At 41.7% G+C, this 27079-nt stretch overlaps 1 protein-coding gene across 9 annotated transcripts in view; it reads left to right on the forward strand.

Annotated features, from left to right (window-relative positions):
• Positions 1-27079, forward strand: part of FBRSL1 (fibrosin like 1) — a 694572-nt gene that overhangs the window by 182607 nt on the left and 484886 nt on the right. For all 9 annotated transcript variants that reach the window (XM_082244088.1, XM_082244093.1, XM_082244090.1 and 6 more), the window contains exon 2: positions 14940-15128. In XM_082244088.1, the coding sequence (XP_082100214.1) occupies positions 14940-15128 (189 nt within the window). The remainder of the gene's footprint in view (positions 1-14939; positions 15129-27079) is intronic.

Raw genomic sequence — 27079 nt, forward strand, 5'->3', positions numbered from 1 at the left:
AGAATTTTATCACTTCAACTGAACACAAGAGAAGTTAATTAAATAAGAGTAATAAAATATGGCGCCGGTTGCTACGTGTATCTAATAGTTCCCACCACACTCATTAGACAGTAAGCTCACAGCTGAGATGTTGTTTCTCTGGCTTGTTTACATCATCTATTGCTATATGTGGAGTCTCTGCTCTTCTGCTTTGCTCTCCATATCCTCATTAAAATGGCCCATGGTGACCAGCTCCTTTGTGTACACATCTACTTGTATTTAGCAGTTTTTATTAACCATATAGACATGGTGCAGTGTGAGCCATTGTCCTGATCTATGAGAGTTAGCAGAAAGAATTATACCCCCCCTGTAATACAATATATCAGGCAGAGTTGTCTTCATCAAAGTACTGACTTTCCCAAACTTCTAGCGATTAATAATAAGAAAAGGTAAAACTCAAGCATTGGATTGGGTGTGATTATGTTTTCACTGCAGTCTTCTATTGGGTACACCACCAAGTAACTGACCCTACAAGTCCCCATACTCACACCAGCCAGAAATGCCTCTAGCAATATGTCTCTTCTCACTGTCAAACACTCGGGGAAACTGAAATAAACCCATCCACAGTGTGGAGCACAGCCAGTTTGCAGTTTATTGTGTTTGATACTCTGCAGCATGATGCGATGGGAATGCTTTGTACATTATTTGACACGTTCTGTTCCAGGCGTCTGAGTTATAGCAGTCGCATGGAATGTGCACCCCAGTTTCAGGGCTGTATATACAAGGCCTAAAACTAGTCTATTCAAGATTAATATGAAATAAAAAATTTGTTTTCTTAAACCCCTTCTCGCTTAGCCCCATCATCACGTTAAATACACCTTTATGCCCAGAGGGCAGGATGGACTCCCAGAATATGTAACCACCGGGTTTGGCTGTCAGTGGTCACACACTGGTAGCTGTGAAGTCTGTCCCAACATCTCACCAGCATCACTAGAGACCAATAGTTATCTATGACAGCTTGGTCACTATGCTCAGAGCGCATGTGTATAAAGGTCCCCAGGGGTCAATGACCGAGTTGTATAAAGTACTCGAAACCCATACTTTAGCACAGTATAGTACAAGTGCTCGATCAAAAAGTGACTTGAGTGGAAGTGCTCGATCAAAAAGTGACTTGAGTAGAAGTACTAAAGTATTCAACATTTTTTGTACTTAAGTATTGCAAGTATTTTTTTTTTTTTTAATTTTGCTACTCAAGTACTGAAAGTAAAAGTACCAGTAGTTTTGAAAAAAAATTGCTACTCAAGTACTGAAAGTAAAAGTACAAGTACTGTGTTATGTAGTTATTAAAGAAAGAAGTCAAAAGTTTGAACATCATATTGTTTTTTATTATTTCAAATGCAGCTTTTATTTATACATACAGTAGCATTTATTTTCGTATGCGCTGATAATACACATGTTTTGAGCTTCATGAAACCTGCCATCTACTGTTCTGGCAGTGGTAATTTTTATAATTGTAACGAGTAACTATGCAGCACAAAAAAAAAATATCGGAGTAGAAGTATTGAAATCATTGAAAAAATGTAGTGAAGTAAAAGTGGAAGTAGGAGAAAAAAATTCTACTCTAGGAAAGTACAGATACCGCCTTTCGGTACTTAAGTACAGTAGTGAAGTCGTTCTACTTAGTTACTATACATCTCTGGTCAATGAACATATAGAGCATGGCTCAGCATCAGGCTATTGCTATGGGGGCACATGATAGGGAAGGGGGGAGCCTGAGTGCCGATGAGGAACCCTGGAAGAGGAGGATCAAGGCTGGTCTGTGCAAAACCATTGCACAGTGTAGGTAAGTATAAAGTTTTTTTTATTTTTTATTGCCTTTAATATTATTTTAATGAATTTCCTGCATTAAGGTAAAAAATAGTACCAGTAATTTTATTGTCCCTTCATTCCCCTTATATTGTTGCCCATCTGTAGTGGTTCTGGTCTCTTGCTCTCTCTCGCTCTCTCTTCATAGGACAGAGAAGTACAGCAAGAAGCATTGGCTCCTGCTGCTGTCTATCAAATCTTGTGAGGAGGGGAGAGCGGGGGTCAGGGCCCAGCTGTGCTGTGTGTGTCTATGGACACACACAGCCCTGCTTGGGAGTGAGCCCAAACGTGCTCCTTCCTAACAAGCAGCTTGCCCTGGTGGTGCACAAAGAAGAGGAGCCTAGAGCATCGGTGGCGGACCCCAGAAGAAGAGGATTGGACCTGCTCTGTGCAGTAATATGCACAGAGCAGGTAAATGTAACCAGTGCCGGGACAAGGTCGTCCAGCGCCCAGGGCAAAGATGCCAAACTGCGCCCCCCCCCTTCCCTTAGGGTTAGGGTCAAGGCGTCCCCATCCCTGCAATAAACCATTGCGCCCAGGGCAGGCGTCCCTTGTCCCAGCCCTGAATGTAACATGTGGGTTTTTTTTTTAGGAAAAAAAAAAAGGAAGTCATTGTTACTGCTTTAAATAAAGCAGGGCCTTAATACAGAGCCTTGTGGTATTCCACTGGTGTCTGGTCTCTGTTCCAAATGTACCCCATTTACAGCCACCACGGAGTGGTAAAAGTGGAACTTCACTCTCTAAGTCAACATTGGCTATTTTTAATCTTTAGGCTGCAAGCATTAGTAAATAGATGGGAAGGTTTGTCATATTTACTTGCTTTACATTTTTTTTTTCCTATTTTGTCAGTTAGTTCCTGGTTTCTTGCCTAGGCAAATTATGTCCTACATCCCAGGAGTCTTCAGAAGGGAAGGAGGAGTTTTTTCAGCTAAGAACTTCCTCTTGCCTGCATGCCTGAGCTAAGGGCAAATGGATTCCAGAAAGTAAATAGTTTATTAATCATCTGACCTTAAGATGGTCACGGCCAGAATTGCTAGAGGGGTGTTTTTCAAAGTGATTTCCAGCAAAATAAAGCACGAAGACATGAATGGATGAAGGAGTTTTGCTTTGAATATTAAAAATCAATTAAATTGCACTTTTGGTTTGTGGTGCTCAGAAACAATGTACTGTAGTTCCGCTTTAGGTCCTAGCTTGTGCAACTTTTTTATGAGAAAATTATGTGGAACTGTATCAAAACATGCCTTGCTGAAATCAAGATAGGCTATGACCACAGCACCGCCCTGGTTCAAAACATTTGTGATATGTGTGTCAAGAAATTCAATCAGATTAGTCTGATATGATCTGCCCTCAGTAAAGTAAAGTTTTATCCTGCCTCTTGTAGATTTTTATTCCTTTTTTATAAAAGATATTAGTAATTAATCTTCTGTGTGTGTGTGTGTATGATATGCGCACTGGGAAGTTGGGATGCATCAAGAAAGGAAAAGGGTTCCCAGGAGAAGGCTCAAACCACCAGGTGACTTCTAAGTTACTTTGTCTAGCAAACGTCTGGTTTACAGTAGATCCAGAGTAGAAACTCTAATAAAACATGTTACCATTAACATAAATATGCCCATTTGGAATCTATACCCAAAATGTCTGGCTTTTAACATTTCATTGAACATTACAGAACAAGTCAAGTTTGAATGTGACCAACTATCCCGAGAAATGCCATGGCTTGGATAAATGAGACTCTTTTGAAATGGGAACAGACATGGCTTATTTCATATTATTAGGTTCATGAAATGTATGAAGACAAGCCTGATTAATTAGAAAAGTATGTGAAGAGATAATGAAGTGGCTGAATGCAAGCTGCTGCAATTTTAACATCCTTTCTTTGAAAATAGATTAGCGTAGTCCTTTTCATCCCTCTACTATATACGCTTAGAAATCTAGTCTGTGCCAACCCATTCCCCTATATCAGTGATGGCGAAAGTTTTTGAGCCCGAGTGCGTAAGCCGCATCCAATTCGCATAAGTGTGAACCCAGCCTTACTGTTTTTCTATCATCTGGAACCAGTCTGCCTATTCTCCTCTGACCTCTGACATCAACAAGGCATTTTTGTCCACACAACTGCCGATCACTGGATATTTTCTCTTTTTTGGACCATTCTCTGTAAACACTAAAGATGGTTGTACATGAAAATGCCAATAGATCAGCAGTTTTTGAAATACCCAGATCAGCCCATTTGGCACCAACAACCATGCCACGTTCAAAGTCACTAAAATGAGAAGTATGGGTTTGGCGTTTTCCTCCCATTTATACTTACCTAGGTGGATGCAGCATCAGTTCCATGATGCATCTGTCCCCCGGCGCCTCTGCACTGAGAACTGAGCATTTGAGCACCGCTGATCACTCTGTTCTGACAGTTCCCTGAGCAGAGAGCTGCTGACTGTCAGTCAGTGGCTCTCCAATCTGCCCCTGCTCTACGGCCGACTCAGGCTCTCAGCGGCCCGCCGGGTGTTGGTCTATGCACCTGACGGATACAATTTCTGTGGTCGTGATGCCGCGGTGCCTGGACCGACATCTGTGACGCCAGCAGAGAGCAGTCTTCTGCCCGCTCTGCGTTGAAAATGGGTCACAGGAGTGCAGAACAATCTGCACTCCTGTGATCCATAGGAGATGTACAGCCAAACGGGCAATTTAAAGAAGATGTAGAGCCAAAGCTTTTCTTCCCCATTCTGATGTTAGGTTTGAACTTCAGCAAGTCATCTTTACCACATCTAGATGCCTAGTGCATTGTGTTGCTGCCATGTGATTGGTTGATTAGCAATTTGTGCTACCAAGCAATTGAACTGGTGTACTTATTTAAGTTGCTGGTGAGTGTGTGTATGTATATATTTGTGTGTGTGTGTGTGTGTGTGTGTGTGTGTGTGTGTGTGTGTATGTGTATATATATATATATATATACACATACATACATACATACATACATACATACATACAGGGCTTTTTTTCTGTGAGAATAGATGCAGGAACTCCTCCCCTTCTGAGTCACCCCTTGTATCCACCCACTACCCACCTCTGAGCACTGTCCCTTGGTTCCACCCCCTACCCAACTCCCACGCACAACAAAATACCTCACCCAGCAACAAAAGATGCCCCCCAGCAACATTAGACCCCCTCCAATAGCAACAACAGCTCTCCCAGCAACCAGTATCAATAGATCAGCCAACAATAGACCTCTACCTCTACAGGTGATCCCTACCAACAACATAAGACCCCCCAGCATCAATAGATCCCCAGCAGCAACAATAGACCCTCACACAATAACCGATCCCTACAAGTGACAAAAGATCCCCAAGCAGCCAGCATCAAGAGACCCTACAACACACCCCACACCCCTTGCTATTACATACATTCAGTGCTAGAGGTGCCGGAACTGCGTTCCCCATCGTTCCTGCAGAAAAAAACCCTGTGTGTGTGTGTGTGTGTGTATGTATATATATATATATATATATATATATATATATATATATATATATATATATATATATATATATATATATATATATATATAGTGTGTGTGTGTGTATGTAGAGTTAGTCTTTTCATAGCCAAACACTGTGAAATTGCAGGATGTAGCCATTGACAAGTCTGCTGCATGGAGGATTTGTTCCAGCAAGAGCAGTGTCAGCTGAGTGATCAGGAGCTTTCCACCCTCCAGCATAAAGGAGTGCTGCCGCTAGACAATAAGTATACAGCATATTCACCGCATAAACAAATATCTGTGATATTTGTGCTCACATTCTACTTGCAGGTCTATGTGAATTTTAATAGGGGAGAATTTGCCAGCTGAGGTTCTAAAGAAACTTTAGACATGGCGCATGTTGCCTCCACTTGTGCCGATCCCAATATACATCATTTTATGGGTTATTTGTATTCATTCACCCAGGAAATGAATCCTCCTGTAAACAATTAGTGCCCTTTAAATTCCACTTTGCAGATATGACTTTCTGTTGTGGTGTATAGAGAACAAGATTATTTACTGTATGTTAATCCTCAACTGCCTTTCTGGTCATTCTCAATCCTGTTTTGTGTGTCTATTTAAAAAGATTCCCTTTAAAAAGTAGTGTTTGAACAGAAGTGTAGGACTGAGCAGCAGAGACAGTGATCCCCAGAAGTGTAGGACTGAGCAGCATAGACAGTGATCCCCAGAAGTGTAGGACTGAGCAGCATAGACAGTGATCCCCAGAAGTGTAGGACTGAGCAGCATAGACAGTGATCCCCAGAAGTGTAGGACTGAGCAGCATAGACAGTGATCCCCAGAAGTGTAGGACTGAGCAGCATAGACAGTGATCCCCAGAAGTGTAGGACTGAGCAGCATAGACAGTGATCCCCAGAAGTGTAGGACTGAGCAGCATAGACAGTGATCCCCAGAAGTGTAGGACTGAGCAGCATAGACAGTGATCCCCAAGTAACACACAGGTCCACCATAAAGTGAACCTATCATGAGAGTAATACAGAAGCTGCCATTGCTGGATTCAATCTAAAAATGCCTATTTCCTAACCGTGATTTTTTAATTCACAGACCTAGAACATCTTTCGGTGTCAGAAAAGTGTCAAAACACCGTTGCTTTACACTTGTAACTTGTTTAGGAGCAGTACTTCAGAAATCATTGAAGCCAAAGAATCAGTGTGACAGTCGGGCATCTAATATATTCAGAAGGAATAGGTTAGCAGTGACAGCCTCCATGGTGCTCTCATTTTGTTTAAGGTCACAAAACTATTGGAAATCATGACTTTTACAGTGTAGCAAATGGTAGTTAGACATTCATGATAGAGTAGAGTTGTGTGTGTGTATAAATGTGTTTGTGTATACAGTATATAACATATGCAATTACAGACAAGAGGGAGTCCCCATTTTCTGAGCTTTACGTGGCACCTCGCCGGGACGTACACGACCTGGTTTGGCCTGAGTCTCAGTGTACCCCTTTGTTGTCAGCATCCCCTCCTCGAGTGGAGAGGTATCTGTCTGGAGTGGCACCCACCCAATGTCGTTGGTATGGTGAGTAGTGTCCCCCCCCCCATAGCTCTTGCGGTCTCGGGATGGACGTGGGCCCCTCCTTGGGATGGTCGAACCCCCGGGTTCCCTTCCATTTCCCCAGCCCTTCATCAATCAGCCATAACTTATGACCAACCATCTAATATTCAGGATGTCCCACTTTTGCTGCCAAAAATTCCCTGAACTGTCATGGCTTGGAAGCCAGTAGACCTCTGAAGGTATGCGGTGGTAACTAGCCCCATGCCATCAGTAGCAGATCCTTTAGGTCCTGTAAGCTGCAAGATAGGGTCTCCATGAATCAAACTTGTTTTTCCAGCACATCCCACAAATGCTCAATGGATTGAGATCTGGAAAATTTGGAGGCCAAGTCAATACTTAAAATTTGCTGTTGTGCTCTTCAAACCATTCTTGAACCATTTTTGCAGTGTGAATGGGAGCATTCTCCTGAAAGAGACCGCTGCCATTTGGAAATACTGTATTCATGAAGGGGTGTACTTGGTCAGCAGCAATGTTTAGGTAGGTGGTATGTGTCAAGTAACATCAATATCCACATGACTGGCAGGACCCAGGGGTTCTGAAGAAGCCACGTGATGCGGAAGTGGCGTAACGTGTAGGGACGTTCGGACCGGAAGTGACGCACATTGCGGAAGTGAGGACTGCGATCCCACTCCGATGCTATCCTTTTGCGCTTTGTTTTTTCAACAAATGTGAGTGGTTTTAACTATACTTTAACCGCTTGCCGACCGCCGCAAGTAGATTTACTGCGGCGGTCAGCCCCTGCCAGGCAGAGTGACGTTAATTAACGTCACTAGCCTGGGAGGGTCTGGGGAGCGAGCGCGCGCCCGCGCGGTCACGGACCCCCCCCGCGCGTGTGACCAGCGGACCCGATGTCCGCCGGTCACTCGGCGATCGTCGGGGGAGAGGGAGAATGTCAGGCAGCTTGTGTAAACAAGCTGCCTGTCATTCTCCTCGGTGTAAAGACACTGATCACACGGATCTACTATGTAGATCCGTTGATCAGTGTCCTTACAGCTCAAGCCACAGCCAATCACAGTAGAAAGCACGCCCCTAGGGACACACACAGCCCCTCCCTCCTAAATAAAGTTAACCCCTTATGTTATATGTATATATATATGTATTATATGTATAGCACTGATTACTGTAGAAATGTCACTGGTAACCCCAAAAGTGTCAAAAATGTCAGTCAAGGGTCCGATCTGTCCGCCCCAATGTCGCAGTACCGCAAAAAAAAACGCAGATCGCCGCCATTATGCGTTAAAAAAAAAAACAACAAAAATCTTTCCCTTTGTTAGTAAACGCGATAACTTTTGCGCAAACCAATAAATATACGCTTTTTTGCGATTTTTTTTTTTTTACCAAACATAGGTAGGATAAAACAAATTGGCCGAAAATGTTAAAAAATTTTGATTTTTACTTTTTTTTGGGGGAATTTCATATAAAAAAATGTGAAAAATATTGCTATTTTTGCAAAATTGTCGCTCTTTTTTTGTTTATAGAGCGTGATCAAAAAATCGCACAGGTGATCAAATACCACCAAAAGAAAGCTCTGTTTGTGGGAAAAAAAGGACGTCAAATTCGTTTAGGTACAGCGTCGCACGACCGCGCAATTGTCCGTTAAAATCACGCAGTGCCGAATCGCAAAATACCCCCTGGTCTTTTAGCAGGAAAATCCTCCGGGGCTTAAGTGGTTAATAAAGCACCCGTTACCCATACATTATTGCACTATGTTGAGTATTTTGCTTTGAGATCCACTGTGACCGCTGGTAATCTGGAGAGGGAGCCAAGTCACCCGCGGGGATAAGGAGTCACCTAGAGTCACCTAGAGGGGATAAGGAGAAGTACCCCACTACGTTTAGCACGGTGTCTGGTGAAGGAGTAGCACCTGTGGACATATTTTACCCACCTGAACACTTACCTTAATCATTTGGATTTTATTTCACTCAGACTGTTATAATTTTTGTGAAGCACAAAGGACACTTTGATATATTTATTTATATGCACCTGAGCACTTTATTTGTCAATAGAGCATCATCAGCACTTTTAAGTGGTTTTTTAGAGTATCGCACCAATATTTTTATTTGTTTATTATGAATATGGATTTATTTTATATGGTTTAGTACCCTTCTATATTTATTGCGACAGGCACATACACCAAACACAATTTATTTATTTATTTATTTATTAGTGATCACTAACCCAGAAGCGCAGTACCCCCCACTTGCTTATATATTTACTTGCTGCCTAATATATCGCACCCACTTTTAGTTGCCATTGTAACAAATGAATAGTCTTGTATAGATTTCCAGTGTGCATACTTATGGGAGTTTTGGGAGCGTTATTCTGTAATCACATGGCTTACCATGTTTGATCTTCATCTTTCCTCTATGGTTAACTTTTGACAAACCAAGTGAGCAAAACAATTTTTGCTGAAATACGTATTTATGATTTCAAATGGATCCTCTGGCTTTTTTTTTTTTTTAACTATAAGTCTTACTTAATGGTTCTCTAGAATGCAGATAATCACTTTGTGCTTCCTGAAATAGAGAGGTTGCAGCTCTTGTAGTCATGCCAGAGGTTGCATCAGATCTGTCCCTTTTCATTACTGTGTTGGCCTTGACATAAAGCACTCTCTGTCCCTCAGTGCATCGGCTTCCTGTTTTCATCTCTTTCTCCAAGCTTTGATGTAATCCACTTTTCTACACACAGTAAACCGATCCCATCCTCACAAAGTAAATATTGCTGTGTGTCAAATGTTTCTGATCTGTATGCTTGTCAGTTAAAGCATTTTCACTGTCTACACCCTTGCGTCTATGTTCTTACACCATGACCGTCATTTCTGATTGGTTACTGTAAATAATACCTTCCAATTTTGTTATTTTTTTTGCTAGCGTTGCAGAATGGATGAAATACGCACGTGCTTGTTCTGGTCTAGTGTATAAAATGTTATTGTAAGGTTAAAAGGCGCACATTCTAAATGTAACACGCTGGCTTTTCTGCTGCCACGGACTATTGGGTCTCATTCTGTGCGTAATCAGAATGTGGACACAGCTGAGTAAACTATTGTACATCTCTATCTCTCTGCTAGTATCCATATATGAAATCTCTATTACAGTTTATTATTTTTCAGTTGTGGTCATCAGAAGTCAAGGAGTGTTACTGGCTAAATGTTCAACTTCATTTTCCATGTCACGTCCTGGATTTATTATATGTGCTGCTTCTCAGTCCTATCATCGCATTCTTCAATGCAGGACTTTGACATCCCAAATCGAGCAAGGATATTGTTCAATTTCTTTCAGGGTGAATAATACCATGTATAGAACATTGGTTAGGAATTTCAGCATACCTTTTTTTTTTTACTTGGTGTCTTTGAGTACTGTGTTTGGGATTGTAATGTAAGAATGTTTTTATGTAAATGCATTGTCAAAATATGGTAACTTTTTTTTTTTTTTTGCAAATCCATTTTATTTATTTTTAAAAATTTAAAGAAAAAAAAAAAGGGATATAAACCCCAACAACCTAACCCACGCAGGAGGTTAGGTCAATTCAAATGAGTGTAGTAGATGTGCAGAGATACGGCAACCTCCAAGGATTAGCAATGAAATCAAGGGCCTGAATCAACTGCCGTGGAGGGTTACTCTATCCAATTTGACCACACATTATAAAACTTTTTCTTTTCTGCCTCTGTATTCCTAGGTATCTCAGAGGAAGGTAGGTTTGAATTAATTAGACTTTTCCAGAATGTGAGAGAGGGGGAAGAATGATTTCTTCCAAAGCAACCTTCAGGGGTTAGCGAAAAAAATCAAGGGCCTTGAATCAGCCTCTGTGGAGTGTGTGTGTGTATATGTGTGTATATATATATATATATATATATATATATATATATATATTATATATATATATATATATATATATATATATATATATATATATATATATATGTACAGTATATATATATATATATATATATACCGTATTTTCCGGTGTATAAGACGACTGGGCGTATAAGACGACCCCCCAAATTTTCATCTACCGGTAATACTTAAACTTAGGTTACCTTGGAGATATTATACTCGGCGTAAAAGACGACCTCCCATTTTTGGGGGATTTTTTTGAGGTTCAAAAGTAGTCTTATATGCCAGAAAATACAGTATATGTGTGTGTGTGTGTGTGCTAAACTTGCTGCTTAAATTGACGGTGCTATATAAGTACCTGTAATTAATAAATAGCCAATCCTACTTATGCATTCGGTAAGTCACAATGCAACAACACATTATTGGCTTTTGATTCAATTAATTTTTTAGTGGCCCGCCCAATGACCCCAGTGATTGTACATCAACACACATTTAAGTGCACCATAAAACATTTTTTGTAAATCCATTTTATATATTTTTAAAAATTCAAAGAAAAAAAAAAGGGATACAAACCCCAACAACCTAACCCACGCAGGGGGTTAGTTCAATTGAGTGTAGTAGATGTGCTAAGATACAGCAACCTCCAGGGGATGCCTTAGAAAAAAAAAAAAGAGAGGTTGCAATAAAACATTGTAAGACACGGGACCCTTAAAGCAGTTAAAAAAAACCTTGTGCTTTTCATTTTCATGCATTCTATGCATGAAGGTAAAATACCTTTTATGTGCAGCAGCTCCCCCCCCCCCCTCCCAGGCTTCCCTAATACTCACCTGAGCCCCATCACAATCCGGTGATGTGTACAGGAGGGACTCCCCCCTCCACGTTGGCTGAGACCGCATAGGGAACCGTTGGCTACCGCTGCTGTCATTCATAGCCAGTGAGCCAATGAGAAGAGAGAGGGTGGGACCAAGTCACGGCTCTGTGTCTAAATGGACACACAGAACAGCTTGGGATCAAGCCTTCTTGGGTGCCCCCACAGCAAGCTATTTGCTTTGGGGACACCTGACAGGAGGGAGGGGCCAGGTTCACTCGGTGAGAGACCGGAGAATAGGAGGGATCCAGGCTGCTCAATGCAAAACGGCTACACAAAGCAGGTAAGTATATCACATTTATTAATATTATTTTTTATTTTTAAAACAACTTGCCTTCAATATCAATTTAGGCCCATTGTCCGATTGAGCACTAAAACATTTTTTGGAAAAATTGTCTCTAAAGCATTATAGATTTATTTTAAGACTCAGTTGAGGTCTATGCTTTTTTAGTGTGGTTCCCCACAGGTGCATGTTCAAGAGGGATGGAAAACCACACTACAACAAATGGAAACTGTAAAGGTAGTAATGTAGCTGAACCTGAAAGAAACACAAGGAAGTTGTATAGAGCAGAGGGTCTAACTCTTCCCTACGTTATACCTTATATAAAAAAAACACATACACTTTAATTTGAAAAATATCTAGGATTGCCTTGTTGTTAGCCTTGTGGGCTGTAGAAACCTCCTCCATAGAGTCTTGATGGAAATGAACCCAGGCGCTTTCTCACCCATCTTATTGGATTTGAGCCTCGTAAGGTGATATATTGAGTGTTTTTAAGGATATATTTTATGAAATCAGCAGTTGTCAGGCCAACTTCAGGTTCTTACAGTAACATTACTCTTGCAGTGGGGCCCTCCAATGTCAAAGTTCAAAAACACTGTATAACAACGTTAGACAATCGCACATAAAAATGCTCAAAGAACACCTGAAAGAAGCTCATAGCTGTAAATGCAGCCTTAGCGTTTTTAATTGAGACAAGTACACACTATAGAGCAGGGATCCTCAAACTACGGCCCTCCAGCTGTTCACATGAGGCATTGTAAAACTCTACCATTCACAGACATGACCAGGCATGATGGGAATTGTAGTTCCTGAACAACTGGAGGGCCATCTATAGAGGGGAATGCTTTGTTCATATTTCCTGTCTGAGGTTTACATCTGCTAAAGAAAATGTATTGTATGTGTGTGCATTAGCTAAGATACAAACATTACTTTGTGGCTTGTGGCTCTATAGACCTATCATATGTCGCTCTTCTCCTTGGTTTATGTGGCAGCTTTTAATACTGATGTGTCAGGCATCCGTAATAATTTCCAGCAGCTGACTGGCATCTTGTACAGGGTAGCAGCACTGTATGGTTTAGCATTTGGGGTCACGATTACCGTATTTGTGTCGATTCTGTTGGCTGCTCTAGCGGGACTCCTTGTTGATTCCCAGTAAACAGCTGTGAAGCCACTAATGAAGTCCCTGTAGAGCTGTCATAGCTCCACTTTAAGAGCGTTCCGAATATGAGCAGAGAATCCTGTAAAGCTTATATATATATATTGTCTCCTAAGGAGCTTTGTGAATCAGGAGCATAATGTGCAGCCACCATTGTACAATTTGTCCGACGCGTTGTTCACATTTGTAACAATGTCATTTGTCAGCATGCAGTCCAATCGGTTTGTTGTGCAATCCTCATACTGAATGGGATGCAGCAGAGAAGCCAGGCTAGAATGGCGAATATTACTGTTCCATTCCATTAAAAAGAACATGAGACACGCTGGCTGCTTTTAGTATAACATGAATGTAGAGACATTAAATCAACATTTACAAATTTTTGCACATAAAGGGTCCAACCAAAGGGTTTGCACATTACACTGTCAAAGCGGAATATCAGTGACACAGCTTGATGCCTGAATTATTTGCTGTGAATGTAAGGCTGTGAAAGGGTTAACCAAGTGCTAGCTTGTGCTTGTTATCTGCAATGGCTGGAAAATGCCCAGAGAAGCTTTAGAACTAGTCCAAACTGTCCAAAATGATATTTTCTCTGAAAAACAGTTTCAGTTACATTTATAAACCTTACTTTAGGCCTTTTTGCTCCGAATAATCCCCACAAGGCCATGGGGTGCATCCATTCTTCTGTGGTTTCCCACTTATGTTTTTTTCTTTTCATATCTAACTATAGAATTAGTCCATATTATAATGCTCTTCGAAAGGTGAGCATGTTGTTGATGCATTCCAGTGCGTTTTTTTCCCCTATTGTTTTTTTTTTTCGTCATCTCAGTTGAGGACATGCAAGTTCCAGTGCATTTTGTATGTGTTTTGCTGCATTTCAGATGTTCCATGCAGAAAAATTGCATCATGTTCTACTTTTTGTTGACTGCACTGGTGTGAACTAGGGCCATTGGAATCTATGTAAAACACTGTCCATGCTTTTTTTGATGCAGACTAAAACGCACTGGACTCTCAGGCCCAGTTCACACTAGTGCAATTTTAGATGCAACTTGAGTTGATCAGAATTGCATGACTATTGAAATCACATTGCTTCCAATAGTGCCTGTCCACATCAATACAACACAGCACATTGCAAATTTGGAAAAGGTTCCTGTACTACTTTGGTTCGATTTTCAGTGCAATTTTGGCCTCATAGAATATGCAAACCCCATACAAGTTGCACTATATAATGGCACTAAAAATTAGATGAAATCGGATTGCAGCAGTGTGAACCAAGCCTTGCCTAAAACTAAAATCTACAGCCACAATTGAAGACTAACCGATCTAGCCCTGTAAATCCTAAATTGCTATACATACCTTTTCTGAAGCCGCTCCAGTCCCATGCTGAGTTGTCAGTGGCAGCTTCTCTGTGGAGGTGGGGACAGCTGACAACGGAAGCCCCATAGTAACTCTATGGGTGCAGTCACTTCCCAGGCATTGTTGGCTGTCTCCTGCACAGAGTTCCGCCACTAGAAACCGAACCAGATTGGCTTCAGAAAAGGTATGTATAGTGATTTTTGCTCTACAGGGCTAGATAGGTTAGTCTTTGATTGTGGCTGCGAGTAGATTTTAGTATTAGGCTGAACCTCCATATTAAAAAATAACCTAAAGACCTGCAAGAGGGACAAAAGAGGAAAGTCCCTAGGCGGTGTTGTTCAAGTAAAACATAATAATCGTATGCTAAGGCATGACTATTAGTGCGACTAGCAAGGTTGCTGCACCTGTTAGCACACACTTTTATTTAGTGTGTAAAATTGAAATACAAGTTTGTGTTGCTTTTGCTATGATGACCATTTTTTATTGTTTGACTTTACTAAACGGCCAACTGTTTATTTTTGCAGAAAGATCTGGCGTTAAAACCACCAGAGCGGAAAGAGAAGTGGGAAAGGCATCCTAGCAAGAAATCCAGAGCGTCAGGGAAATATATCTCTGCGGAGCCGAGTGAGAATGGACACAATCATGATGCAGGCAGCTCAGAAAGAGAGACGGAGAGAGGAAAGAAGAAATACCCTCTCAAGGCAGTCAATCAGGTAAGGAGTCAAACTGTTCCATTCATGTTGTTTGCTGATCACCTCTGGTTTCAGAGATGACCATTTCATGAACTGTTGAATCCGGCTTATTTTAAAGTAAGCCTTTCATGATAGAAATATGGGGGCAGTCATTGCTGACCTCCTCCTGAAAAGGTTTGCTGATTGGTTGTTATGCTGCCCTGATAGATGTGATTATCAGAACAAGTATACAGATCTGAGACGTTATCGCAAAGTCAATGTCTGCAAATTTGTTTTGGGTCAGTGGTGCAAAAATATTGACACAAAAGAGTTCAGCCAGGCAACCAGTATTTTCTGGAGGAGAGGACACAAGTGGCAGCCTCTATATTTCTTTTATGACTGGTTTTCTTTAATGCAGGGGTGGGGAACCTACGGCCCCCGAAGCCATGTGATCCGGCCCTGCCATTGGGCTGCCTCCGGAGGGGAAGAAGAGGGGGAGCGCCTCCTGATTACACACAGAGCGGGTTCCTCTGCTTACCCGGCGCGGCCGCTGTGATACAAAGTCACGCCTCCTACCTATGATAGACAGCACAGTGGTGACGTCTATGATAGGAGTCGGTCCAGGAGACGTGACTTCGTATGCGAACGCCCGCGCCGGGTAAGTAGAAGAACCCTGCTCTGCATTGATTGGGGGGGCACTAATCACTCTGCATTGATATGTGGGGGCACTCATCACTCTGTATTGATATATGGGGGCACTCATCACTCTGCATTAAGGGGGGCAAACCTGGAAAACCAGTTGCTAGTAGCAACATCATCAATACCAGCTAACATCACACACCTCACCAAAGAGAAGCAGTTGCAGTCATCACATTAGGGGTGAGTTAATTAAATGTTTGACCAAATATAATAGGCACATTTTTAAGTTGATAATTTTGTACGGCCCCCGATTAATTTTAAAAATACCCAAATGGCCCTCGGCAGAATAAAGGTTCCCCACCCCTGTTTTAATGGTTAGCAAGTTTGAACATGCAAAGAAAAAGGTCCTCCATAAAGTGTTACGTACTAGACATTCCATGGAAATGTGCTATGTGGGAAAAGGAGAACTCCTTGCAAAATGATAAAAGTAATGCAAGGAATTGCTTGAGACTGGGATAGACTGGATCCGGAGCACCTCTACATGGCACCCTCTCCACTTCTAGCTTTACTGAACCAGCTGAACATGGAAGCTGTGCACTGATTCAATCTCCCCCAGATTTTGTAAATCCCTCTCAATGATTTTTATTAATCAGTTATCGCTATTAAAAACAAATAAAGCTGGCCATACAGTAGTACAACTTTTGTTCAAACAAATAACTTTCAGAACATTTACTTAATTCAAATAGTTAGTGAGGCCAAATCAACAATCATCTTCAACTACAGTGACAAGAAATTTTGAAAAATTCATGTTCTTGAATATTTGAGATTTTTGTTTAGTCTTCCTCACTGAAAACCTGCCACGGCAAAAAACATGACACAATTATTTTCATCAACAAAAATAACACTGCCTCGGTGGAGTGATCTCCTTTTGATGGCTGCCCCAAAGTTCCATCAATGACATGATCAGTCAACTTCCTTTCCTGCCCGGAGGACTCAGTTTTGCTCAGCGGAGATCGATCCGCCGATCCCCGCTGAACACGCAGATGACAGGTCCGTCTCCGCTCTGTGTGCAGAGACAGAGCTGTTAGATCCCCGCTCTCCTCTATGGGAGATCAGATGAAAACGAACCGCCTGTCCGTTTTCATCTGTTCAAATCCTCCAGACAAATGGAAACTAGGTTTTCCATCCGTCTGGATTTCATGGACCGGATTGGATAGCGGCAGGTGTCAGTGGAGATGTCACCCCTGACATTTGCTGCTCCATAGGGGTGCATGGAGCGTCTGATCAGGTCTACCTGAAAAACTGACAGGCGGACCTGATGGAAAAGCCTGTGTGAAAGGGACCTCAGGGTTTAATCACACCAGATGTTCTGGAGTGTGTTTATGAGTGCATTCTCAATGCATGGCAACTATAAAATAAAACGTTCTCTATGAATGCAGTTTACACTAGCACATTGCACTGGGGCAGACAATTATTAAAAAGTTTGAAGAATCAATGAACTACAAGAGCACTCTCCAGCACCCTCACAGTTCATTGAGAACTACAAGCCTTCTGCTGCAGTTCCAGAATACGTTAATTTGCGTTGTTTTTGAAAAGTGACAGCGGGTGCAGAGAGAAGAACCCTGCTGTCCCAGGGGGAGGATCTTGGGGAGGTGACTGCTGGAGCATGTTACGCTTTACACTCTTAATATGGGTGTAACATTCTCCCAAAGGTGAACTTATCCTTTAAGATATGAAAATTTTGCAATTCCATTATTTTTTTTTGTCTGTATTTTTTTTTCCCTTTTGTGATTAACAGTTGTGCTTTTTGTGGGTTCCTGAGAGGTTCTTTCCAACATGAAACCGTAAAATATTTCCGACATAGTGGCGATGCTCCTCCTTTGTGCAGTGGTTTTCACTGAATGCCATCTTTTGTGATTTAGGTTCCACAATTATATATTTTTAAATTGTATTTATTTTTTCTGTGTAGTTTCCACTCTCTTCTGTATTATTGAACTCTATAATTTTTCTAGGGTCAAATAGGAAATATATATTCCAAGCAGCATTTCTGAACCCTACCTTCTCATTTTCTTGGGTATTCCATTGGTGCCTATTGAGCAAGTGAAACCGATTAGTTCACCTGTCAAAGATGAACACAGAAATACAAAATCATGGTTTGTTGGTGGTACTTGAGTTGGATATGATGCATGGCTAAGGTTGGCCATTAAAGAGTTGTTTTTTTTTTTTTTTTAAATAATAGTCAGCAGCTACAAATCCTGTAGCTGCTGACTTTTAAGAAACAATCACCAGCCCAGAGGTCCAGCTCTGACTTCACCAGGGCCTGTTCTTCGCCCATCTTTGGATCTCCAGGGCCACCATCTTGGATTTGGGAGCCGGCAGTGATTGCCTGCTTTTTCACAGCCGGTTCCTCACTGCACATTTCAATTTCACCCTGGGCTGTCAGGCTTTTGATGTGTCCCAGAAGGTTGGAGGTGGACCAAGCTTACGTAATTTTTGCAAGAATTGAAGAAGTGGATGCAGATACCTATCAAAAAGAATAAAATAAGAAAAAAAACCTTTCAAATATGTTAGAGCAGGGGTCTCCAAACTGGGCCGGATGCGGCCCCTTGCTTGCCTTTATCTGTCCCTTCGGGCATTCTTTTTTTTCCTCTTATACGAGGCACTATTCCTCCCACTGATACCATTGATGGGGTGCTATTCCTCCCACTGCCAACAAATATGGAGCACTATTCCAAAATCATAATTTGTTGGTGGTACTATTCGTCCTTCTGACACCAATGATGGGGTGCTAGTCCTCCCATTGACGCCAATTATGGAGCACTATTCCTCCCACTGATACCAATTATGGGGCACTATTCTTTCCCCTGATACCAGTGATGGGGCACTACTCCTCCCACTGACACAAATTATGGGGCATTATTCCTTCCACTGACACCAATTATTGGGCACCAGTCTTCCCACTGGTACCAGTGATGGGGCACTACTCCTCCCACTGACCCCAAGTGTGTTTTTTTTTTTTTTTTTTTATTCCACTGATCACCAAGTCTATGACATTGTTTACTCTCACCAATGCTGGGGCATTTTCTACTCCCACTGACCTCAATGCAGACCTGTTGATGTTTGAAGGGAGGTAAACTAGCCCTTTGTTTTGAAAGTATGGAGACCCCTGTGTTAGAGGATGGGGGGAGGCAGATTGAGGGCCCTTTTACATTGATACATTTTTCCTGCGTGCTTGCAAAAAAAAAAAAACATACAAGAAAAATGTTTCCCTTTAAATCCTAGGACTTTTCACATCACTACGTTACAGGTGCAGTGCATTTTGAAAAGTCCTGCATGCTGCAAACGCAGCTTCCCTTTAAAATGCATGGAAATTACAGTAAAAACACACCTCGATTTTGCATTTTTTTGTGCGTTTTGAGTCACAAGTTCATTTTTAGCAGGTGCAGGCAACCCAAAAACGCACCAGAAACCCACAGCAAAGACAGCAAAGTCGCTGTAAAAAACGCTATTTTACCATGATTGTGCTACAGAGGAGTGTGAAAGTACCCTGATGATACTTTCACTTTTAAGTGGAGGTCTGCTTTAAGGAAAACATCTCTCTTGTCTTCAGAAGCAAAAGATGCCGTCTGAATTGACAGTTCGCACCGCGATATGCGAACTGATCTGGGGGTGTCATTAACTTTTGTATTGACACTCCCAGTGGGTCGCATATGGCAGGGTGAACTGCCTGCGAATCAAGTGTGATGCGGGAACCCGCAGTGGATTCGCATGGTTCCCGCATCACACCGAGCCTAAGACTGTTTGTGTTCAGTGAGAATTTCTATCATCATAATCTGATTGCAGACATGTGGCTGCTACAATATTGATGAAAGAAAATGGGTTTTCCATAGAAACTGTAAATGGTTTATTGTGCATGCTTCCCTACGAGGCGGTACTGTAAACCACTGCAGTTCTATCTTCTGAGTATACGCTAATGTATACATGCATATCCTGCCAGGACAGTTTCACTAATAGGCAGGCTTTTGGCAAATTGAAGCTAGCACATTGCTCCCCAATGCTGTCAAATCTGTGAATTATTTGTGTCAGTTTTGTAGCAGTGGGGGTAGATGATGTGTGCGAGGTCTCAGGGAAAGGAGCAGCACCACACTGTGAAGAGGGCACAGATGGTTGTCCCTTCTACTGCAACAGTAATCTGTGGCTGCATCAAATTCACAGCTGCTCACCCAATCCACCGGGAGATCCCCAGCCCAGAGTGCAGGCAAGAGAAAGGCAGCATGGCGAGCTTAATGTATCTCATCTCAAGCCAGCATAGAACCAAGCTGCTTTTCCATCCTAAGAATTTGCTTCACTAGAGTGCTGGCATCACATTAAATATAATAGATCAGGAGTAAAGAGACCATATTAAAAACCTATATTAAATTGCCTTCTGGATGGAAATATAATTCTAAATCCATGTGTGAGTCTGGGTTCACACTGATGCGGTGGCGGAAAGGCAGCAAACCCTGTGCGTTGCCCACATTGCATCACAATCACACTCAAATTGTGTTCTGTGATCTGCTGCGGGCGTCAATTAAAAGTAAAGACACCCCAAAAGCAGGTAGCAAACACAGTGCGTTTGCCCGAATTGGATTGCATGAGTATAAACACCCATGCGATCCGATTCCAGTGCGGTAAAAAAAAAGGTGCCTGCACCTTTTTGATGCGGATGTAGTGCGATTTGAGCTATCAAAAATGAATAGGTTCAAATTGCTCTGCACAGAACCAAAATCACTCACTTGTGATTTGCACAGGAATGCAGTGTGATTCCTGTGCGATTCACACGAGGTTCCGAGTAGGGATAGACCGATTATCGGCAAGGCTGATAGATCGGGGGCCGATATGCACTTTCCCCGATGTGTCGGCCCCGGAACTGGCCTATATTGCCGATTATTTTTGTGACTCCATTCTGCCTACTTAGGCCGCCTCCCTCACCTTGGACAGCCTAGTCTGGAGTCGGGACTAGTCTCGCGGGAGTGTATCACAGCTATACACCCACCCACAGCAGCCCGGTGCCAGCCAGCCACCCACATCCACAGGCCCTGTACCAGCCAGCCACAAGCACTGTACCATCAAGCCAGCCCTGCCAGCCACAGGCACCGTACCACCCAGCCACCCACAGGCACTGTATCAGCCAGCCAGCCAGCCACCCATAGGCCCATTACCAGCCACCCACAGCCCCTGTGCCAGCCAGCCACCCACCACAGGTGCCAGCCAGCCAGCCACCCACCCACAGACAGGGTGCCAGACAGCCAGCCACCCACAGGCTCTGTACCAGCCAGCCACTGACGTACCAGCCAGCCGCCCACAGGCCCTGTATCAGCCAGCCACCCACAGCCCATGTGCCACCCACCTACCACAGGGTGCCAGCCAGCCACCCACCACAGGGTGCCAGCTAGCCACCCACCACAGAGTGCCAGCAAGCCAGCCATTAAGCATTAAACAAAAATTAACATGTTCAGTACCAGATTTGTGTCAAAAATTGTCTTTATTTTTCAAAACTTTAAATGTACAAAATATCGGCCCATATCGGCGGATACCGATACGTTGTGACCAAAATATCGGTATCAGTATAGGCCCTGAAAAAAACATATTGATCTATCCCTAGTTCCCAGTGTGAACCTAGTTTGAATCTGTATGGAAGCAATTTAGAATTATCAATCAGATGCTGCACTTGCAGGACTTTAATCAGGAAAGTGTCAGAGTCTGCATCCCATTAGATGTGATTTCCCTTTAGGAATATCTCACCAAAAATTACATTTATTTTATTTTTTTGCAGGGGATTTCTGAAATCTGAATTGTATCTTAAGTCCCATACAAACAAGCCGGTTCAACGGAAACTGGCTGACATTTGGTCCGTGTGTACACCATCATGTCCGACAGAAGATGGCTTCAGTCACACAGGCATGCTGGAAAATCAGCATCCGATCAGTGCTGGCAGCCAATGGCTGCGAGTGCTAACCAGTGTGTTCTTTTGGGGAGGGTCAGTCAGAACACAATAGCTCAGCGGGGAGATCACTGTCCTGTATTAACATGGAATAGTTACTACAGCGAGCTCCTCAGTTTTTTTTTTTTTTTTCGTTCAGCCTGCTGGGTTGAAAAAAAAAAATGATAGCGTGTACCAGACATATTAGTGCAGACTTTGGTTCACGGTTTTCCCCCAAATCACTCAAGCAAGAAACGACATTTCTGGGGAGAATTCTGTACATCATCTGTGAACAGAACGCCTCCAGGAAGCCATATTGCATTGCATTTTACAGAAAATGACAGCGTTGCAGAATGGAAAAGTAAGTTTTACTATCATTCAGTTACAATATGACTGGTGTCATTTTTACACTATATCATTTTTTTTTAATATTTGCTTTTTCCCCCCCTACGAAAGTGAAGTTACCTTTTAAGTTGAAGACATACATTACCCCCAGCTAATGTAACTTTTGGGTTATAAATGGGTAGATATAGTCAACATAGAAATGGCTTTTCCAAACTGTTAGGAGGCTATATGTAAGAAAATGACGATCGTGCGCATGTCATTGGTTTCCAGTAGTACAGCACACAGTCTAGAAACATGCAGGGACCATAATCTGTCATATTATCATTCTGTCAGTCAGTCTTTTTAACTTAAAATAAATGATTAAGAAAAAGTCCCTGAAGGTTTAGCCTTCAGTGGCATCAATTTATATATTACGCTGATATGTTTTGTGGGAAAGCAAACACTATTCTGTCATATTTCATGATCAGGACCATTAATTTATACACAAAAATGGAGCACGGAGTTGTGGTCTCCTGGAGGCCACCATAGCAGTATTACTGTGCATGCATGTTATTACAGGATCCTGATCTACCCATGTAGGGGAAACCTATTATTCTATGGTTCCTCCAGTCTCACCCAGAGGTTCACTACTCTTCTTTTATTAAGTATAAGAGGTTATCCACACAACCGCCACCAGAAAAATATGTACACAGCTACATAATCGCAATATATGTGCTCTGCGTTTAGATTAGAAAAATCTGCATTCGTGGTCGGTCCTATAGACTGTATTTTACACAGTCGTTAGATTGTCTTCTGTCATATGGGAATTTTAGAAAACTCTTGTTGATCAGTGCTGCAGCCACTGATCAGTGCATTCTGATAGTGCTGCTGTCGGAATACATTGTCACGATAGGGTAATTCCGTCATTCACATCACTGGTGTGGATGGAGAAATTGTTCAAAAGCTGACAGATCCCTGCATGAGCACACGAGATCTTTCTCCCTCTTCTATTGTTTACTGACATGGCAGACTGTCTCCCCCATTCTTGCAGAATACACAGATTAGTGCTTGCAGCCATTGGCTGCTCGTTTTCCAGCGTGACCGGCTTCTGTTGAACAGACAGCTGTTCACGTACCGAAAATCGGAGGGTTCCTGCTTAACCGGCCAAATTTTGGTACTTGTGTACTGGGCTTAAAGTGGTTGTAAACCCTTACATATACCCAGTGAAGTGACTATCCTCTGATGATACACAGAGGTTAAACCAATCCTCCTGCATAAGTTGTACCCGTCTATCTACAGTCTTCTCTTCTCTACACCTGTTCAAAGTGCTGAATTATAAAGCTTGTCCTAAAGTTAACAAAAAGGGCAGAGAGCTGAAGTTACACTCTGCAGAGCTCAGTAAGGAAAATTCTGAGAGCTTATTGGAAGGAAGGGACACCCCCCCCCCCTCCTCACATCTCACAGGAATAGAACTGAGGCTGTCAATCAGCTGGAGGTCCCTTCCCCTGTCACCATTTTTCTCTTGGTGTCAGGAAAAATTGTCAGAAGGGATTCATTCTGATAGCAGAGAAATTAAGCAGCAGACATAAATTACACTTAGTGCTCTTAATTAAGACAAGTACACACTATAGGGGTATATGCGTTGCTCTTAATTAGGACAAGTACACACTATAGGGGTATATGCTTTGCTCTTAATTTAGACAAGTACACACTATAGGGGTATATGCTTTGCTCTTAATTTAGACAAGTACACACTATAGGGGTATATGCTTTTCTCTTAATTAGGACAAGCACACACTATAGGGGTATATTCTTTGCTCTTAATTAGGACAAGTACACACTATAGGGGTATATTCTTTGCTCTTAATTAGGAAAGTACACACTATAGGGGTATATGCTTTGCTCTTAATTAGGACAAGTACACACTATAGGGGGATATGCTTTGCTCTTTATTAGGACAAGTACACACTATAGGGGTATATGCTTTGCTCTTTATTAGGACAAGTACACACTACAGGGGTATATGCTTTGCTCTGAAATAGGACAAGTACACACTATAGGGGTATATGCTTTGCTCTTAATTAGGACAAGTACACACTATAGGGGGATATGCTTTGCTCTTTATTAGGACAAGTACACACTACAGGGGTATATGCTTTGCTCTTTATTAGGACAAGTACACACTACAAGGGTATATGCTTTGCTCTGAAATAGGACAAGTACACACTATAGGGGTATATGCTTTGCTCTGAAATAGGACAAGTACACACTATAGGGGTATATGCTTTGCTCTTAATTAGGACAAGTACACCCTATAGGGGTATATGCTTTGCTCTTAATTAGGACAAGTACACACTATAGGGGTATATGCTTTGCTCTTAATTAGGACAAGTACACACTATAGGGGTATATGCTTTGCTCTTAATTAGGACAAGTACACACTATAGGGGTATATGCTTTGTTCAGGTTTACAAACACTTTTAAGACAAAATCCCGTATTTACAGGGGATTACAGAAGACTTGTCACCAAGTCAAATTTATATATTAACTGCATTTTAATCTATTTAAATGTTTTTGTTTTTAAAATGAGTACATGCTATCTTTCATTGTTTTATTTTTTCTGCATAAAGTTCAGCTTTAATATTGTCCGGTTCTTAACTTTATCTTTCATGATCACAATGGCTTGTCAGCAATATGACAAAAGTAGTAAAATTGTGTGTGAGAATAATAATAGTTACTGTTTAATCTGCCAGGAATCTACTCTTTGAAAGTGTTTGTGGTGGTCCAGAATTCTATTGGTCACTGCTAGTTTTGTAAATGGTTTTCTATTAGTGCTGACGGGGATTATCCGTTCCCTTTCTCAGCAGCCAGTGTGCAGCCAGACAGTGACAGCAGGAAATGAACTCGTGTATAGGTCACAGAAAAGGGGAAACATTACACTCTTCACCATAGAATGGCCTTGTAAGAAATTCATTTACTTACCAAGTGCTCCTCTTTTGTTTGTGAAATGAAGAAGTTACTCCTCTCAACATATCTGTGAACTTATAATTTTCCCAGGTAAAAGGGAGATGGGTACGGCCTCATGCACATTGGGTGTCTAGCTCCAGTGAATGAGGCTCCGGCATTTAGGTGCGAGTGCAAGGTACATTTCCACCATCTAGCCCCAATACCAGTACCATCTGACAGCTGCTGAGGCTAGACGATGAACTGAACTGATTACTAAACCCAGGAGCCTGCATTCACTATATCTGGTCTTAGAACAGTACACAGAATATGGAAATGTAAATATAAACTGCTAAATATCTTTTCTAATCGGGAATTATGCTGGCCACATACTATACAAAAAATCATTCAAACTCCTCTTAGAAAACTGAACACTTGGCCATGAGAGCAGACGATCGTGCCATCATATAATGACCAATAAGTCGTTTAATGGACATAAATAATGTTTTTATTCGTTTTTTTTCACATATACCTAGTGCAAACAGTTTGGACGAGAAACACATTAACCTTTCAATTTGTTTTGCAGAAAATTTCCAAACTTGTCCTTCTTCGTTTTTACAGCTCAAAAACGTCCCAACCGATTACCAATTCATGCCTATTAACTTGCCAAAAAACAAAAGAACTGTCCAAATGACTGAATTTCAGCCAATTTTCCATATAGTGTATGGCCCACATTAGAGGAGCCTTGTGACTTCTATCATTGTCCACCCAAGCACTGGTTACACCTTGTAGGAGGAGTTTTCTGACTGTCCTTTGAGACTGCCCCCTGGACAGTGCTGATTGGCCCTGTGCTGATCACATGCACTCTCCCAAGAAAAAAATAAAACAAACTCTCTAGCAATACACACCAAACAGAGCATGTGCAGCCCGACTCCATAGGATCTGTGTTATCAGGAAATTATAGGGGACAGTGAAAGGAGGGGAGGATCTGTGCATACAAGATCAGACCGCTTTTTACACAATGCGGAGGATTAACCCTTTAGGTTCCCAGTGAGTATAACGGGCATGCTTTACTGCATATACACACACTGATTTTACTATTGTGGGTTTAATTCAGTGTGCACCCAGGGATAAACGACCTGAACTTCGCATACGCACCACTCAGTTCACTGTCTAGTCTCAGAAGCTTTTAGCCTTTTAGAGTTTGACAGGCTGCTGCAGTGAGCGATCATAATTACAGTCTAAAATATTTTATTTAGTTTGGATATGCAGATCTGAATAAAGAGAGACGTTTAAATTAAGTTATTTCGTTGTTCGATCATCAGAATAAAGTTTCATTTACAAAAAGTTTGCTTCCTTCTTTATCGGTGTCTTTGACCCAGTTTTGTCTTTTTACGCTATAGAAAAAGCAGGTTTGCTATGGTAGAACACTGCAATGACAAAATACCTAATTCTGCAGGATTGTGCAGTAATGGTTTTGCTTTGTGGGTTACATTCAAATAACGTGGTTGCATATATAATTACTTGATCTAATCTATCTATTGGGTAAACTGTATTTTTTCCTGATTAAATCTTGATTTTTCCCAGAACAGTGAGATAAGTCTTGGCAATTGAGTGGGCATAGGCAGCTGTCAGAAATGCTTTAATGACTTCTAGAGGATCTTACAAGTGTAAAGTAAGACCTACACCAATCAACCATAACTTTATGACAACTGAATAAGTTAACCACTTAAGCCCCAAGCCTATTTTTGACACTTTATGTTTACAATTTAAAATCAGTATTTTTTGCTAGAAAACTACTTGGAACCCCCAAACATTATAGCAAAGACTCTGGAGAATAAAATGGCGGTCATTGCAATATTTTTTGTCACGTGGTATTTGCGCAGTAGTCTTTCAAACACCATTTTTTTTTTTTTGGAAAAATTACGAAAAAATCACATTTCACTGCATTTAAAAAAAACAAAACCGTAAAGTTAGCCCATTTCTTTTGTATATTGTGAAAGATGATGTCACGCAGAGTAAATAGATACCCAACATGTTATGGTTTCAAATTGCGCACACCCGTGGAATGGCGACAAACTACGGTCAATAAAAATTTCCATAGGCGACGCTTTAAAATTTTTTA

Source organism: Pelophylax lessonae (genome assembly GCF_965119305.1).
Source record: "Pelophylax lessonae genome assembly, chromosome: 1".
In the NCBI taxonomy this organism is placed as follows: domain Eukaryota; kingdom Metazoa; phylum Chordata; class Amphibia; order Anura; family Ranidae; genus Pelophylax; species Pelophylax lessonae.